Source organism: Pinus tabuliformis, chromosome 7 (assembly GCF_031772625.1).
Source record: "Pinus tabuliformis cultivar Carrire ecotype Pingquan chromosome 7, CPIR1, whole genome shotgun sequence".
NCBI lineage: Eukaryota > Viridiplantae > Streptophyta > Pinopsida > Pinales > Pinaceae > Pinus > Pinus tabuliformis.
In genome coordinates this window covers 1,125,134,500-1,125,153,636 of record NC_142293.1, presented here as the reverse complement: position 1 = coordinate 1,125,153,636, position 19,137 = coordinate 1,125,134,500, and the positions used below count along the sequence as shown (strand labels likewise).

The window sequence follows — 19,137 nt, the reverse complement described above, 5'->3', positions numbered from 1 at the left end:
ACTGAATTTCTACAAGAAAGAAGATTGACCTTGGTTGATCACAAAGATAGAGAAAATACTAAAAATTTGGATCTTAAGGTGGTTTTTAGGGGCAGAGAGACTTTTTCTAGTCAAATTGGTCTTGGAAGCTATTCTTGTGTTTTGGATGTCAATGGCTTGGATCCCTAGTGGAATTCCTAGGGGAGTTTTAAAAATATCTAGAAGTATGTGTTTTAAATTTTATTGGTTGGCTCTCAGGATCACTTCGTCCTTCCATGGGTTAAATGGAATCATATTTTGGTTTCTAAATTGCTTAGCAATTGGGGCCTCAAAAATATTTTCTAGTTCTCAAAATCTCTGGCACCTAAATGTGGTTGGAGAACCTTGTCTACTTACAACCTATGGACTTGGGTAATTTATCAAAAATACATTCACCCTTACTCTCTTGAGGTCTCGGTAAGGTTGAGGGACAAGAGTGGTGTTAATATATCAGTTATTAGGTGTGTTTTTCTTAATCTGCTAGAACTTATTTCTTCGGGGTTAGTCTGGAAGGTTAGAAATGGGTTTAAGGTTAGACTGGGTCAGGACCCTTGACCCAGTAGCAAGCAAGCCCGTTGTTTACTGCAAGAAATTATATATTTTCTCTGAGATAGAGGTGTCTGAAGACTTTCCCATATCAATAGCCATGATTGAAACTCTAAATGGTGCCAAGGTTTGCTAAAAGCTAAATACTTGCAGATTGATCAGGCATTTAGTGAGAATTTGAGGGGTTATCTTGAATTTTTGTTATGGCTCATATCATACTTCTTGAGAATGAAAATGAGTTGGTTTGGGTTCACTCTCAAATTAGCATTTATGCTCTAACAATGGGGTATTTTCACCTAAATATAGCTAGAACAAATGAGGTTAGCGAGTGGTGATGGAGAGGAGTTTGGAAGGTGAAGTTTCTGGAAAAATCTCTCCTATGCATGTGGTGTATTCTTACAAAAAAAGTCCCTAATTGGGATCTTCTACAAATATGTCATAATATTGACCTTAGTTGTGCTCCCTTTGTAAGTTGAATGTTGAATCCATAAAGCATCTTTTTGTTGATTGCCCTTTCCATGATCATATATGGAATTTGTGTAGTATTGTTTTTTGTTAAGGATGTGTTTGGAAAGGTCCCTATTTTGTGTAGTGGATGTCTTAGTTCCAAAACAAGAATAATAAATATTTGAAGGCTTTTTCTCTGCTTATCCACTATGGTGTCTAGCTAGCCATAAATAAAGAAATTTGCATAAAAATCACTCCTCTCTGGATTGGGTGGCTGCTAAAGCTATCTCCATTCTTTCTCATTATCATCATCCATCTTCCCCTACCAGGAATAGACTTGTGATTCCAGAGGAGCCTGGAAAAACTCGCCCATGGGGATTTTTTGATGGGGTTGAGCAAGGGTGAAATCTCACGTGTGGTGGAGGTTTCATTCTTTACTTATCTGACTAGGATTATTTCAAAGTTGGCCTAGGGCTTCGGAGTGGAACAAACAATATAGATGAGTTGTTATCTTGTTGCTCTTTAAGGGGTTTTGCTCGTGATAAGTGTGGTAATCTCCAAGTGTTTGGTGATTCCTTATTATTAGTAAATTAGGTTGATGAGATACAACAATGTCATTTTTTTCACCTTTCTCGCATATTGGAGGATTTACAAAGGATTAAGCTTTCTTATGTATCGTTTTCTTGCACTCATATTTTCAGGGAATGTAGTAGGGAAGCAGACGAGATTTCTAAGGAAGGAATTCAACTAGATTATGGGATTTAGTCCATTGAGGAGGTTTTAAATGATTATCATTATAAATATTTTCATCATCCATTCATGTCCGATGATTTTGTCTCATAGATTCAATAGTTATATTACCACTATGTTTTTATCTTCATATTTTACGTGTTGATGTCAATTTTTTATAATGATGTTGAAACCTATAAGGTTGAATACTATGTTATTTTGATAGACTACATATGAGTTGTATTACTATACTCCTATTGAGATTTTTTGGTGAGGACCCCTAGGTTCAAATGTTGTAAAGATGTATTTTTATGCTAGGTGGTTTAGTTTTTTCTATTGGCTACTACATGGATCTCAGTAGATGTTTCATGAATACACACTTTGTTTGTGTATATACAAATTGTAATTTTGTTTAATTATATAAATGAAATTATGTTTTTTCCCTCGAAAATAAATAAATAAAAATAAAAAGAAAGTAGAGGGCTACCATTAAGGATTAGGAATAAAATAGAAAACCCTTTTATAAGAACATAAAACCTCTATATTAATAGATTTCATATGATTTAGGTTCAAACACCATGTGATAGAACCCACAAACCACTAGAAATTTAATAATAAGCTAAATACAAACCACAAAAAACTTCCAACATCAATATGTGAAATGAGGAAATGAGGGGGAAGATGGAGAGGGAGATAAGTGTTGCATTAACTTGGAACTAGAGTTCATCATCTTCAACAAATACATAATTTTCAAATAGGTCAAACATCTTAAGCATTTTCTCGCACAAACATGTCAAATATAAGTACACTAGTGTATAACATGGTTAAACATTTAAATAAGAAAACAATTCATGACTTTAGCTATTGGGGCCACTTGAGACAATATATTAATGCATAAATAAATAAATAAAATGCACAAGGTTTTCTTACAATAAATCATCAACAAATTACCCTTGGCATGCTCTTTAAATAAATATCATCAACCAATCAAGTGTTAATCCACAGATAAATATAGCCATTAGTATCAAGGAGAATATGAACCATTGCATAAATTGATGTCTAGAACACATGATGATCATTAGATACATAACTATAAATTCATACTAATGCTTGTTAAGGAAATATAGTTTACCTAAAGATTTATTAGACCAATTTCAGATCTTAGCTAACTCCTAATTGACTAATAAGAATAACATGGGAAAGGTTAAAGGATTCAAAAAGGTGACAAAATAGGAGACAAAAGGGGGTATTAGAGTTATCCCCCTCAACAAAAAGTTCATGAACTCCTAACATAGTTTGAAGTTTGGGAAACTTTATTTTTGTAAGAGACTTTGTGAAAAAAATTACAACTTAATCATGAGTAGGGAAAAACAACACTTTGATAACACAATAATGAGTATTATTTTTTATAAAGTGCACACGTAGCTCAATGTGTTTGTTTTATTGATGTTGAACTAGATATTCAACAAAATTGATGGCATTGTTGATTTTCACACCAAAGCGTGGTTGAATGCTACTACTATAATCCAAGCTCTAAAAGGATTTTTTAAAGCCACCAGGTTTCTTGACTTGAATTAACTATTTCTTAGTACTCTACTTCTACTAGTAAAAATAAAGATCGTTTTGTTTCTCACAAGACCAAGTGATAGTTCTAGAATCATCATTGAAAACATAACCTATAGTAGACTTGTGACCATCAATGTCACCATGCCAATTAGGATCAACGAAATCAACTAAAAAATGAGCTCCCCTTGAACTGTAATGCATCCCAAACTAAATTATACCTCAAATATATCAAAGTATCTCTTTTGCTACTTTCCAATGGCTCACATGGGGTTTTTGCATATATAGTGCAATAAGATCAACATTAAAGGAAATATCAAGATAGGTATGATTCAAATATAAAATGCTTGTAAGAAGAACTTCGGCGTAAATCACATGAAGAAAGACAAAGGTCTTTCTTCATGTGATTTACGTCGAAGTTCTTCTTACAACTATTATGGATCACAGAAGCCTCAATTTAATAATATAAAATGCTACCAACTAATTATACAAAATAACATCTATTTTAGGTTTATTACAAGTGACAACAAGTTTGACTCTATCCTGGAAAGAAGATGGGGTTGGTTTACAATATTCCATGCAAAAGCAGTGTAGAGTGTCACATGTGTACTTAGACTAAGAAAAATTAAATTCATTCCTTGATTTTCCACATTTGGAGGCCAAGGAAACAATGTAAATATATTAATTCAATCTTTTTAAAATTATTCTTAAGGATAGATTGCACATGGTTTAAAATTTTTGGGTCACTACTAGTAAGAATAAATTCATCAATGTAAAGACTAGGTATCATGATATGGTTACCTATTTTCTTGGTATAGACATTGGGGTCAAAGTTACATTTAGAAAAGCTAGTGTCAACAAGTTAGCTATTCATTTTAACATACTGAGCCTAAGGAGATTACTTAAGACCACAAAGAGATTTCTTAAGTAGAAAATAAGGTTGAAGTCATTTGAAACATAGTTAGGAGGTTGTTCCATGTAAATTGATTCTTTCAAATACTCACGCAAGAAGGTAGATTTAACATCCATTTAATGAACCTCCCATTTATGTGAATCATCACGGGATAGAACAACGGAATTCATTTTGTCTATGGGGGAAACTGTTTCATTATAGTCAATCCCTTCACCTTGAGAAAAACCATTTATAAAATAGCCTTTCCTTGTGTCTTTCAAGACTTTGATATGCTTCATACTTGTATCAAGTGATAGAAAAACATCATTGGAATTTATTTTGACTCTAGGGGAAAAGGTTTCATTATAGTCAATCATTTCAACTTGAGGAAAACATTTTATAAACTAGCCCGACCTTATGCCTTTCAAGACTTCAATATGATTCATACTTAGTTCTATATGCCAACTTGCATATAACAAGATTTTTTCTTTTTTGAAGAGGTACAAGATCACAATCATTCACCATTAAGTAATGATATTATTCATTCCTTGTAGGTGGCCAAAAGCTTCTACAAATGTTACTAGATCATGAATCTCTAAAACTCAAGCCAAAAGAGAGTAGGTTTGCTAAAATTATGAATATGTATGACATTGACCTATAGGATCACCAATAATATCATTGATTTTTTTTTTTTGTGAGCTAATGTAGGACCTTTACTATTATATTCATACAAATTTAACTATATAAAAACACTCGGTGACCTCAACCCGCCCCGGGGGGAAACTGGGTCTGTTGGTCACCACAAGTCTATAAGAGCCACCCCATATCATAAGTACTGAGTCTGTAAAAACATGACTGAAACGCTACTCTACCATAAACTATGCTAGTATCCTATCAGTTTTAACAATTAAGAACATTTCAAAAGGAGAACTGTTTCTCAAAAAACTTAACGAAAAGAACACTTGTAAAAACTAGGAGACTCAGTCTACCATTGTTTCAGGCATGGTCTCCTCGTCGCGCGGCCCTGTGGTGATTTTCTTCAGAAGAACTTGGATTTCCTCCAGTCTACTATCCTGCATCAGAAGAGTGAGTTGAAGGTTTTTCAATTCCCTTCTTAGATTTGGAATTCCTTGAGCCATTTCTGTCATCTCCTCAGCTACCTGCTCCATAGCCTTAGCCAATAGGCGCTTCACCACCCAGTAGACATGTAGAGACTGTTTATAAAGGGATAGACGCCCCCTTGTATTTCATGGGTCCAACAGAAGGTAGACCCAGTCCTCCATTTCCAGGTCTAAATCCCCCTGCATTACATTTTTTTCTAGCTCTTGAATAATTCTTCTTATGTCTCCGTTGGTTCCTTCGTTAAACGCCCTCTCTGCTTCCCAGATCATCTGCTTCCTGGTCTTCCTTCCTCATTTCTGTCCGGTTGAAGAAGGTGCCTTGGCCTCTTGACTCTCGTTTTGCCTTGCTCTCCCACGGCCCCTGCGTCTTCTCCCTCTGCCTGTGTTGGATAGTCCTCCCCTGGTGGTACCATGGCTTCCTTGGCCAGCCTCAAACGACACCTTCTTCATACAATCTTTCCTGCCTGGCTCCATTTCATCCTTGTTTCGACTACCTTCTTCTCCCGACTGCTCTTCCTCCAGCATGCTTTCCCTCACCGGTTTTCCTTTAATGCAAACCTGTTCTGTAATTCCCCGAGGTCTGTCTTCCTCCCAGCTCTTCTGCTCATCTGTCTCACTCTGGCGTTGATCCATAACCATCTGGACTCTCTGCTTGTCCTTATCTTGTCTTGTCCACCTCCCTTCCTCATCTGCATTTTCTCCATCCTTCCTTCTTCTCTCAGCCATTGTCTTCTGCCCCTTTCTGCGATGGTTGTCAAGTACTCTCTGCCAAATTCTCTCTGCCCTCATCACCTTTCTTAACCTCAGACTGTCTGTTTCTATGTCTTTACCTGTTCTTATAAGATTATTGACACCTATCCCGCGCTTCGTTGTCCGTGCACCTCCATTCTTTACCCCAGCCTTCTCCATTATTCTTCCATCACCTCGCCTCGGATTTCGTCCCTACCTGCCAGCTGACTCTACATCCTGGGTTATGATTATCTTAGGAGGTGGCTTGTGTTTCCATCTTCTGACCTCCATCATTATTTCTTCCAGCGTCCTCTTTCCCACCCCGATCGGGGTCCAAATGTGGCTTTGATCATGTATCAGTGGTCTCATTTTTGTCCTGAGTGATGATTAGATTTAGAGGTTCCCATCGTGTCCCTGCCAAATGCGAAGGCCATATGCTATCCACTTTCCCTTCTGGTTCATTACAGCCCCAGTTGGCAAGGAAGTCCGCAGCTCTATTGCCTTCCCTCCTGACATGATTGATAATCATATAGTCTATATTGTTCATAATTCCAGCCAGGTCTTGGATTATACCAACTGTCCTCCAGCTTTTTGCTATCTGTTCCCGGTCCTTCCCATTATTCATTTTTCTGAGAATCTCAATCACTAAATTTGAATCGCCCTCAATTTCTAGCTTTGTGTATCCATTTCTTATTGCTACTCTGATGCCTTGAAAGGCGGCCATAAGTTCTGCTTCGTTATTGGTCATTATACCTCCTCGATCTGCATAGATCCATCTGGTGTGGCCTTGACTATCTCTGAATATCCCTCCATATCCTGCTGGCCCCGGGTTCCCCTTGGACGCCCCATCAAAATTTAGTTTGATGAAGCCTTCACGAGGGCGTATGAACACAGTTGGACTTTGGTTCTGTATGCTCTGAGTTTTTTGCTGCTGAGGGTAAACCATGCCTTGTTCCAAATTTAGGCTGATTAAGATTCGATTTTCTTCTGTAGTCATTTTCCAGTCCTCCTGGTCCCAGGATTCTGATAGAATTGTCTCCCTTATAAGATTTTGAGTTTTTTTCCATATCGACTCCGGAGGATTGATTTTGTTTTGAAATACTCTTCTGTTCCTCTCTTTCCAGATAAGCCATATATTGAATCCCACAGCAAGGCTCCACGCTCTCCTCACCACTGGGCTTAAGAATTGCCCTCTTCCCCATTGGAAAATAGTTTGTTTTATGTCCTGGGGGTCCCGGTTAGTCTTGCCGAAGAGATTTCTAATCTCTTCCCACTATTGCTGCGCTACCAGGCAAGAGTTTAAGATATGTTCCTGGGTCTCTATGTCTTGTTTACATAAACTGCATCTAGGAGGGCCTAGGAACCCGTGTTTCTGAATTTGATCCCAAGTTAGGATGCGCCCTCTTCCCACCAGCCAGGTAAACATGGTAACCTTTGGCCACCACTTGTTCTTCCATATTTGTTTCCATTCTTGTAGTTGTTCTTCCTACTCCTGTCGAGTCTGTAGAAGGTAAGCTTCCTTGATCGTGAAGGTACTTTTTGTAGATCTACCCCATCTAAGAATATCCGGCCCTGTTCTAATTTTAATTCTTCTTGAGTCCATTTCTTTTGCTAGCAAAGCTTTTTTATCACTATTTATATTATTATCCCATTCTTCTGGTTTCTTCCATTCTCTCCAAGTTTCATTATTTATACCCTCTTTCCAGTAATCACTGACATAATTTAGGCCCTCTGCTTTGGCCTTCCGGTATGTGTTTTGCAGGTCCTGTATCTCCACCATTCTGTCTCTTTGCTTCCAGGCTTCCTCCCAGAATTTAGCAATTTTTCCCTCTCTTATCTCCCAGAAATCATATTTGTTAATGATATCCCTGTTCTGGCTTGCTAAATCCCAAATGAAGGAGCCTTTTGGCTTCTCCTCCATTCTCAAAATTCCTTCTAGGGTTGTAGGCGTGTTGTATTTTTGAGTCCATATTTTTTTCCATAAATCTTCTCCACCTTTCATCCACCGCCACCAAAGTTTTGCTCCTAGGACTTGGTTTAAAGTATACGAGTCTCTGAGACCTAGTCCCCCTTCCTCTTTCACTTTTGTTATACTCTTCCATGATATTAAGGCCCATTTCTTTTGTTGCTTTGGTCCTCCCCATAAGAATTTCCTGAAAATCTCTGTCATTTTTGCACTCACTCCTTTAGGAACTGCCATTATCGATAGAGGATAAATGGGGATTGATTGAAGCGTCGATTTGAGTAGCTATGTTTAGGGACCTGAAAGACCTGTTGTCTAATCTCTTCTTGAGTTTCTCTAGGGTAGGCTGCCAATTTGCGATCCTCAAAGGATTAGCAGCAAGCAACGTGCCCAAATATTTTATAGGCAATTCTCCAGATCGAAAGCCCAGTGTTCTAGTCAAATGGGCTTTAACCATTGCTGGTGCATTAAATATGAAGGTATTTGATTTGTCCTTGTTAATCTCAGTGCCTGAAGCTTCCATAAATAAGTCAAGGATCCCTTTCACCCTCTTGACTTCTCTCAGAGATACTGCACAGAATAGCATAATGTCGTCCAGGAACTGTTGGTGCGTAACAGGTAGGTTGCTTCCCCATGGTCTCAGGCCCTTTATTTTCCTCTCTCTCAATTCTTTTTTGAAGTATCTTCCTAGTCCTTCGGCAGCTATTATGAACAGAAATGGTGATAAGGGGTCTCCTTGTCGCAATCCTCTTGTGGCATTGAAGGACGAGGTGGGTGAACCATTCAAAAGGATGGAGAAATTAGGTGTAGAGATCATACTATATATCCAGTTCACCCATTTGCTGCAGAAACCAAAAGCTTGTAAATTTTTTTTCAGATAGTTCCAATTTAGGCGGTCATAAGCTTTTGAGAGATCAAGTTTTATCATCATTCCTAGTTCCTTTTTTTGTTTGAGGGTATGGATTACTTCCTGAGAGACTACCAGACCATCTAGAATTTGTTTCCCTTCCACAAACCTAGTTTGCTCAAGGGAGATTATACTAGAGAGAATTGGCTTTAATCTTTTGACCATTAAAGATGCAATAATCTTATATATTACGTTACACGGAGTAATCGGTCGGAAACCCTGGGCTGTTTCCGAATGAGCAGTTTTTGGGATAAGGGATAAAAGAGATGAGTTGAGGCCTGACCATACCTTTTGCTGCCTGCGTGACTCCTCAACCACCTCTAGTATCTCTTGTCCTAGGAACTTCCAGCTTGCTTGGTAGAATTCTGTTGTAAATCCATCTGGGCCTGGGGCCTTGTTTTTTTTCAGATCTTTCACAATTTCCTCCACTTCCACCAGAGTTGCAGCTCGCATCAGTGCTAATTTTTAGTCCCGGGTAATCATTTTTGGGATTTCATTGCATATCCTGCCTATTGCCTCTGCTCTGTTTCCTTGAGGCTCAGTGAGAATATCTTTAAAGTGTCCAACCAGGACCTGCTCCATTTCTTCATGTTGGGTAACACGTTGTCCTTCTTCATTTTTGATTGAAAAAATCCTATTCCTTTGTCGGTGTTGGATCATGGCTTGATGGAAGAACTTCGTGTTTCTTTCTCCTTCGCGGAGCCATTTTATACGAGACTTTTGCTTCCATAAAATCTCTTCCTGTTTTCTGCGTTCCTCTAGCTGGCCTATTATTATGCCCTCCTCTCTGCTTCTCTCTTCGTTTCTTCCTTCTGTTATAATTTCCTGTTGCAGCTCACTCATTTTTTGTTCTAGACATTGTTGTTCTTTGAATATGTTCCCAAATTCTTCTTTGTTCCAGATTTTTATTTTTCCCCTGAGTTCCTTCAGTTTTAATTGGAAAGTCTGCATCTTGCTACGCCCTCTTTTCTGACTCGTGGTCCACCACTCTTCTACCTTTGGCATAAACTGGTGGTTCCTGAGCCAGAATGCTTCAAACCTGAAAGGTCGTCTTTTAGGGCCCTGTTTAAGGTCAATTTCTAGCTTTATTGGCCAATGATCTGAGCCTATTGCTGGGAGAATCATAGCTTCAATGAATACATCTCTATTCATGATTTGTTCCGATACTAGGAACCTATCCAATCTCGAGGCTATTTGATTTTCTCCACCTCTGCGATTATTCCAAGTATGGATTCCATTTATTGTTTGTAAATCCACCATTCTTTGCTCCGATATCATATCTCTAAAAGCTTCCATGTCTTGATATGTTCTCCTCAGTCCTCCCCTTTTTTCCTCTAAGTTCGTGATCATATTGAAGTCCCCGCCTACAATCCATGGCATCTCTGGGTAAAGTCTTCGTATTGCCTGCATATTTTGAAGGAATCCTTTACGTTCATTTGGTGAGTGCAGTCCATAGACCCCTGAGAGAGCTATCCACTCTATTTTCCCTATCAATCTAAAAATACCTGTGAGGATCCTAGGGAAACTTATCCAGTTCTCAAATTGGATTTCCTCCGGATTCCATAGAATTGCCAATCCTCCTGCGCTACCTGTCGCGTCCTGGCCCATTATCTCATAGCGGGTATTGGACCTACTCATTATTTCTTCCATTTCTGAATGCTAATTTTGGTTTCTTGTACTATCACTATGCTTGGTTTGTCCTTTTTCAATCTATCTCTCATATATCTTTGTTTTCCCCTGCTATTAAGACCTCTGATGTTCCAGCTTGTAACTATCATTTTAATAAATTTGGGGATTGTTGAAATACCTCTGAAAGAGGTATAACTCTTCCTGAGTTCACCAGTGTTTCTCCCACCTCTTTAATTGTTTCACTCATTGTGCGCCTACCTCTTTCTCCCTCCTTTGCCAGAGCTGCCCATGTTCTTTGTCCCTTGCGTTTCTAGCTGTTCCAATTGACTAGCTGCAGTTGCCCCTGTCTTCTCCTTATATTTTTGAAAAGTCTCTTTGTATAACTACTTCTACTCTTCAAGTATGAATCTTCCATCTAAAAACCTCCATTCCTGTAGCAGTTTCCTCATGATGCGCTCCTCTTCTCCTCCTTTATCTTTTTCAGGGTCTATCTCCATTTGAGTTTGGTCGTTTGGCTGTTCCACATTCTCCTCTACCTCTCTTTGTTCCGTGTTTCCCTTGCTTTTATCTGGTTTTTTTATTCTTTTAATATTTCCATTGGCTCCTCATCGCTTTCCTCCTTTTCCATTTCCATTTCCTCTTCCTGAAGGGCTTTGAATTTGTTTGGAGTTTCCAGCGATATAGTTTTACTAGGTGGTTGCCTCAGAGGCATTCTTTTTCCTGGTTTTCTTTTGGTGGCCACTTCTTTAAATCCCTCTTCCTCTCTTTCTGAATCCTCTATTGTCTTTTTCTCTTCTTCTTTCTTATCCATTGCTTCCTCTGTTCTATTTAAAGGGCATTGTCTGTAAAGATGGCCATATTCATGGCATCTTCTGCACCGGAACGGTATATGTTCGTAATCCACTAGCTGCTGCCAGACCTCGTCATGATATTCTAGCTCAATAAATTCTGGGAGGGGCTCAGTTATATTCATATACACACATATCCTGGCATAAGACGTGTATCTCCCTCTTTTGATAGATTCAGCTACTTTCATAAATGACCCTATTGCGTTACCTATCCCTTCAAGGATCTCTGGGTCCCAAAACTCCATTGGAAGCCCAAAATTTCTGATCCAGATAGGTGCTGCCAACATTTTCTCCTTGTCTGGATTGTAACAATCTTCCCAGTGGCAGATGAATAGACCAACATTGTTCATGAAATAGGGTCCTCCCTCAAAAATCCTTTCCTTATCTTCCAGGTTAGCAAAAATTACTGTAAAAAAACCTTTGGCCCCCAATTTTAATTCTATGTGGCCCTTAGGTTTCCATCTCTGTTGTATCCATTTGGCTAGATCTTTCTCTGACGGCCAAAACCCAACAAACTTACATATTAAAGCATAGTCTCTCATATAACTTCTGTACTCTTCAAGTTTATTGTTCGGTATTACAAACCTGGGTTTCTTCAGTGCCCTTGGGAGACATTTTCCACTTAATCCCATCTGCCAACTGGTTCCCTTTGCTGAGTTCTCTCTGTTTATTATCTTCGGCCCATTCTGCGGTTGAGCCCTGCTTGACTCCCCTATTGTCATGTTCTTGTAGGAGGGGATCTCTCCCCTCCCCGCGCTTGCTGCCATTAATCCTTCAGTCCCCATCGTATTTTGCTATCTCTCCTTTACTGATATCTTCAGCTTTCCGATTTGATCTATCACAGGAGGGATCGTGCTCCCTGCGCTTGGTCTTTGCTTCAATCTGCGTTCGGCAAAACCGACCCAAACCCTCGCTATCTTTGAAACCCTAGATCTCCTCCTCCCCGCATCCTCTCAATAGTTTCATTTTTGACACATACTCATCCAAGGATTTGCATTTTCAATTTCTAATAATATCATTGATTTATTCTCATGTTGCATGAATCCATTTGAGAAGCAGTGATGCCGGTGTAGGATCATGTTCAATGGATCCAAATAATAGAAGGCTAGAAGGTGGAGGTGGATTTTCATCCTCACCATCATCATCTGATGAAGAAAAAATAATAGGATCAATAATAGAAAAGTTGTTAAGAGAGGATGGCATAGATGTTGAAGGTGAATCACAAGACAAAGGTGGCACAAACATTGAATTTGTCTCATAGGCCAAGATAATTTCATTAAAATTTACATCTCTCCTGGTAATAATTTCATTGGAATTTGGTTAATGAAGCCAATAACATTTTACATCATAAAATCCAATAAAAATGAACTTCTCACTTTTGGGTTGTAATACTTTCCTTTTCTCAACAGGAATATGAGCTCGTGCTTCACTAGAAAACACATGAAAATTACTTACATCTAGTTTAACTTTACTCCATGCTTCTTCCAACATTAATTTTTAAAGCCTTTGTGGGAGTGTGATTGACTATGTAATTGATACAATTAATATCTCCCCACCCCCCCAAAAGGAAGATGTATTCTTAGTTGGAACATACAAGTTGGCATTTCCTTTAAAGTGATATTCTTTCTCTCAATGACATAATTTTATTGTGGTGTATGTGGAGCAATATAATGCATTTGAATGCCTTATGTAGTTCAATAAGTTTTAAATTTCTTGTTAACATATTCACCTCAATTATCTACTCTTAACATCTATAATTGATGTCCATATTATTTTTGTGCAACAACCTTGAATTCCAAAAGAATGTCAAAGCGTCACTCTTAAGTTTTGAGAAATAAAACAAAGTGTGGTTGGAGAAGCCACAATGAAAGTTAAGAAGTACTAGAACCCATAGAAAGAAGGAGAAGGGAGTGGAGAACACAAATTACTATGAAGAATTTGCAAGGGGGCTATGGCGTGGCAAGTGACGCATTTGTTAAAACTATCCCAATGATGTTTTCTTAGAATACAACCAAGATCTATGTAAAACCAAGGATGAATAAATCCATGGATTGAATCGATTTTCATTAAAGTGACCCATTTAGAAATACAATTAAAAGTGACATTTTGTTTCATCTTCCAAGAGGTCCAAATGAATCTTCCTATCTACGACTCTTCATATTCCTCCTATATTATTATTTACAATATTGATTGCAGTTTACCATAATCCCAAGGATTAGGTATCTAACATTACCCCCTTCATCTGAAGGAGTGTTTATAAGTCCAAGAATATTTCTAAACTTCAAATTGTATTTCATGTTGATGTGCTTGGTTCAATCATGTAGGATAGAATTTTTTGCCAACTTGATTGAAAATTTGTTATTAATAAAACATGGAGTAGAATTCACCTAATTCTCCTAAAAATCCTATAGTATCTTCTTAAGCCACACAATCTCCTTTAATACCTTTGTAACAACCACATACTTTTCCTTTGTATTGGAATCTATTGGAATGGATTTATTGCATGATCTCCGAGAGATAGTTGTTGATGTAAGACTCATGAGGTATCATGAAGTAGATACTCCATTCTCCTTTTCCCCATCAATGTATGAATTTGAATTCCTATTTAGTTTGAATTAATTTATCTTAGAGTATTGGAGTCATGTTGACAGTGTTGGACCCACCAACATTTAGGGGATCTGCCCGGTATGAAGTCCCAACTAGACCTCACATTGTTTGGTGTAGGAGTCCCATTTGGTACGATGTCATGGTTTCATTATCTTAAAGATATGCCTAAGCTCTTGCTTGTTAGCACCTAAGAGTGGTTTGCTTTGTATTTGAATAGCGAGGTTTGCGTGCCTGGTGAGTGCTTAGTGTCGCTTGTGTCAAAGTTCTTTCACTACAGAGGGAGAAGGTGGAAGTGAGTCTCAAGTTGAAATGGAATAGTCCCAACTCTGCTAGAGACACACAACACATCAGGACATGCACAACTTCCGGTGGACTAGTCCACACAGATGCGACAATCACAAACACAAGGTGAACAGATAGCACGTACAACACCCATCAGAATATTCCACACGAGTGTGACGGGTGTTATAAAAAATTTACAAGAATGAATATGTCGATTGTCTGAAGGGATAACCCACACGGGCAAGACAATGTTAGCAACTGATACAACACATTTCCAATAGAATATGTACTAAAACAATCGAAATAGTTCAATTGTCTTAATACAAGTTAAAGCAACATGCATTATAAGCATCTAAAGGATAGTCTTACAACAAATACAATACATGTGTGAAAACGTGTTGGCATGTTAACAGGTTTCTGAATTAAGTGAAAGTTCCAAGACACATTCGTACACCATTACATCACTAACCCCAATAGCGGGGTTTTGGAGCAAAAACTCGCTCCTCAAAGAAAATATTACATACTCTCAAGTCTATGTGGGAGGAGCCAAGGTGAAAAATTCCTTTGCATGCACAAATGAGGGGTATATATAGCCAAGGGTGAAACTGACCCTTGTGACTGTTGGGCTTCCCTCGTGACTGTTTGACTTACATGAATCTTCAACTTTACATGACTCTCTACCTTTACGTGTGGGTCTCTTGGACTTCCATGTTACATTACATTGGTTACAATAGTATGGCCCACAGTAGTGATGTGGCCGAGATGATTCATGACATGAATCGACACGACAGTACTAGTATGTTCATGATGATGGTTGTGTCCATGTCAAGTCATAGTGTTTCTAAGTGATGAGTGTGCTCTTGGTGTATCATAGCTTCACCTCCACATGGCAAGGTGTGCCAAGTCTTTGATGGTCTTCTTGTTCGCTTAATAGTTCATTCATGTGCATGTGTCTCCTTCGCTTTCTATTTGGTATGCTTCATGTTTTCGTTTGTAATTGAACAAGTCTCCTAGCATGCACTCCTTGTTCATCCCGTTCATCGTCGCACCATGCCTCATTCATGTACCTATATTTGCAATCACTCATGATGAGAAAACATCAAATCCAAAACTATCATAGTCTACCATGGTGCATTGTCTTTCTCTTTTGGATGCAGGTGACCGGGAGAGAGGACAAGGCTCTGAAATTGCGAAATGCGGATTTCAATCTGGGATGCGGGCTTTGGGAATTTTCCATGAAACTTTCACAAATGTCACTAGGAGGCTGATATGGGAAATCAAAATCAGCAATGACTTTCTGAGATATATGGCTCAGAAGAGGGCAGATCTGTGCAATCTTTTCAGGAGGTCAGTGTAAGCAACAAGGGGAGACTAGCAGAAAAAACTGTGCAATTTCTCCGGGAGATGGCAGCGGGGTACGGGAGGCTGCTGGAAAAAACTGCGCATAGCTGGGAGGTTGGCCTGCTAGACATCCCTGCGTAGTTTCTAAGCTAATCAGGATACTAGGCAGCAAGGAGATTGCTCATGAAAATTGTGCAGTTTTCAAGATGAGCAGCAGGTCAACTGACAGGGTGACTGACTAGAAAAACTGCACAATTTTCTAGGGTAGTGCAGTGACAAACAACGAGTGTCTGTCTGACATGTCTACGTAGTTTCTTTAGTCATAGGAAGTGAGGAGGAGTGAGGCCAGGGGTCACTAGCTGGTCAAACTCTTTGGTTGACCAGCTAGAATCTTGATGGACGATGCTTGTGGGCAGTGCATATTGAGATGGCTTTCTAGGAAACTTCTATGTTGTTCAAAGTGATAGTCAATTGAGTTGATTCTAGGATTTCACGGTGTAGATTTCTTGGGAGGAAGCCTCGAGCTCTTCTCAATTCTAGGTAGCAATACATGTTCACTGAGGGCTAAGACTGTGCAGTACAGCTCAGCAAAGGTCCGACTGTTGGAGGGTGGTCCGGTTAACAATGTTTCGACAAAATGACTCAGTGTGTGAACGAGTGACTTCATACATGCATGACCTTGAAAAAACACACTCAACATGACTTGATGACAAGACACCTTGAACCAACAAGACATCATACACTCAGTGTGACTGACCGACGGGTGCGAGCGACAAGCACAACACTTGTGATAGATCGTTGAACAATCGTGACAGCACTTGTGCGACAGTGCTTACAACATCGGGTGTGAGTGCGATATATGTTTACATAACGAGAACAACTCAAACACAACCTTCAACATCAACAGAACGAAGTCGCAAGCATGACATAGCAATCAACATGTCGAAGACAACAGTTGGTCAAACAGGTGAAAAGGAAGCAAGACATGTAGAAGAAACATATAAAATAACTTTTCGTGTTTGCGCACATGCATGTTACTGAGGACAAGATGATATGACAATGACAAGAAGTCATGCAAACTTAGCTAAGAGGTGTACTTCGAAAGGTGTTCTTTACTTACCAAACTTACCCTCAAGATTATCATGCATCCAACGAATTTTGCATGCGGTCCTAATCTTTTCCATTACTTGGTTCCTTGGCCCTTCTTCTTAACTCCTTGGAAGTGATTTCAACTTGTCACCTTTTCTGGTAGTCACTGAGAGGTAGATCTATGAAATTTTAGTGGACAATGTCTATTGTCAGAATGAGGCCCTAGTAGGTCCGTCTAAGTAGTTTTTGCATGCAAGAAAGTCAAGGCAACTTGGACAACATTGCACAGTTTTGAGGCACAAAACACTGCTATGGGATGGGGGTCCTGGGAGGACACCTCTACGCAATTTCTAAGTGCAGTGCATCTCGACTGCTCTGCTCATTTTTGGAGAGTAGTGTTGGCTTCTTGACTTCTCTGCGCATTTCTGGAGAGCAGTGTTGGATGGGGTCTCTGTGGGCTGCAAGATTTTAGCAGGCAAGGGAGGTTGGTGTCTCTGCGTAATATGGGTTTTCAGCAGGCAAGGGAGGAATCTTGATGGTTGCAGAAGAAAAGCGCAGATTTTTGGGAAGCTGGATGAGGCTAGGTTGCTCGAGAAAATGGCTAAGTGTGAGATTAGTGAAACATATGTAAACATTGATTGGACTTGACTATGATCGCACACGGACACTTAGTGACACAACGCAGACCATTCAGAATACATAAGACATACTATTCTTGATGCAACAACCTTCGTGACAAGAGTGCATGAAGTGAGTGTGAAACATGTCTATGTGATGACAACCACTCATGCGCACTTTCCCTTGAAGCAAAACAACATTCCCTTTGTATGACAAACAAAAACCCCTATGCCCGAAAATGACACCTGTTGCATAAAGATGAGAACACAAATAACTCTTATGATCAAAGAGGGGAGCTTGAAGTCATTAGCTTACTAATAAGTGACCAAGGATGATCGATCATAGGATCGAAGGTAGGCTCCAAAATTTTCATGTGAACCAAAATTTTGGAGGGTTGTTATAGTTGCTACAACACTTGGCGACACACTAGTAGAACTCCAGATCTCTGTATGGACCTTGTTTTGTGAAAAGTGAGTCTAACCCTTCCAAAAGTATTGTTCGATTCTTTGATCATCGTGGTTTCCACACTAGCTTGGTTGAAAGATATAGTCCCTACCATTCTCTTGATCGGTCAACACACATTCCAAGCCAAGTCAACTTAGTTATTTTGATTGGGGATGTGGGGTATATTGGTGCACAAGTAATATAACTGTCAGAGTTTAAGTTTCATCTCTGGTGTTGCTCCACTGCCAGCAGGCCTAGATAGTACCCCGACAAAGTCACGCAAGAACACAAGCATCGCTCCGCTGCCAGCGAGCCTGGTCAGTACCTTGGTGGAGTTACTTGCATCACCTCCCTGCACAAGAAGCCTTTCTCTTCTTTTTCCTTATTCATTTTTCATTTTTTTTCAAAGAATTGTGCATATGCAGTTATTTATTTCGGAGGCGAAAGAGGGATCCCAACTTATTGAAAGAAGAAGAGGTTGTTCCTTCAGAGAAGTATGTTATGTCTACCTCTGACATACTTGTTAATGTTTTCCCCCTCACCTTACTCTACTTGACTGAGTTGAAAAGAGTTAACCCAAAACAACCGACTAGAGTATGTGGTACTAGTTAGAGTGCAAGCGTTGTGTTTTCACCAAGACTCACTCTGAATAGAACGTATTTTTCGTCAAGGCATCATAAACTGAAGACAATATGCTCTTCATAAAGAGAGAGGACAATAGATAACCAAGTGTTGATAGTTGTGTAAGTCCTCTTAGATTTTCCCAGCTTATCTCAAGATCCAAACACAATTTCACAAGAGGCTAACCTACAGGTACAAGCAAGCAAAGAAAGAAAAAGAAAAAAGCAGAAGTGAAGCGAAAGAAAAACAAGTAATCAAAGAAAGAAAGAAACCAAACCAAACCAAGTAAGCAAGCAAAAAAACATGCAAACCAGAAAGAAAAGAAAAGAAAGAAGCAAATAAGCAAACACCACTCCTACTCCTATGCTAAACAGTGCATGGGCCTACTCACGTGAAGTGATATTTCCAATGCAGCCACCGGTGCATTGGCTGACCCATGTTGGTGAAGGCGTGGTTAACAAGAAATATATGCAGGAAAATCAGCGAATAAGAAAGATAGATCAACGAAGACCAACACACTCTAAGTTCTAAAACATCCACAGAATAGAAAATAGTGAATTCACAAAACAAACATTCTACAAATCTACCATGGTGTTGCAACGCACTGTGTGCAGATGGTAAACATACACACTCTTTGGACTATGACATACGAGAAAACATGAGAAATACCAACAACTTATGCTTTGCAAGCACACTCGTTGTGTAAGATTCCTCCAAAGCTTGAGCGATGGGATCATGTGATT

At 39.2% G+C, this 19,137-nt stretch overlaps 1 protein-coding gene across 1 annotated transcript; it reads right to left on the bottom strand.

Moving 5' to 3' along the window:
• Nucleotides 1-9,380: 9,380 nt before the first annotated feature.
• On the bottom strand, nt 9,381-10,565 carry LOC149251468 (uncharacterized). Its single transcript, XM_089453897.1, has one exon. The coding sequence runs from the start codon at nt 10,563-10,565 to the stop codon at nt 9,381-9,383; it is 1,185 nt and encodes a 394-aa protein (XP_089310023.1).
• Between the last annotated feature and the right edge of the window lie 8,572 nt (nt 10,566-19,137).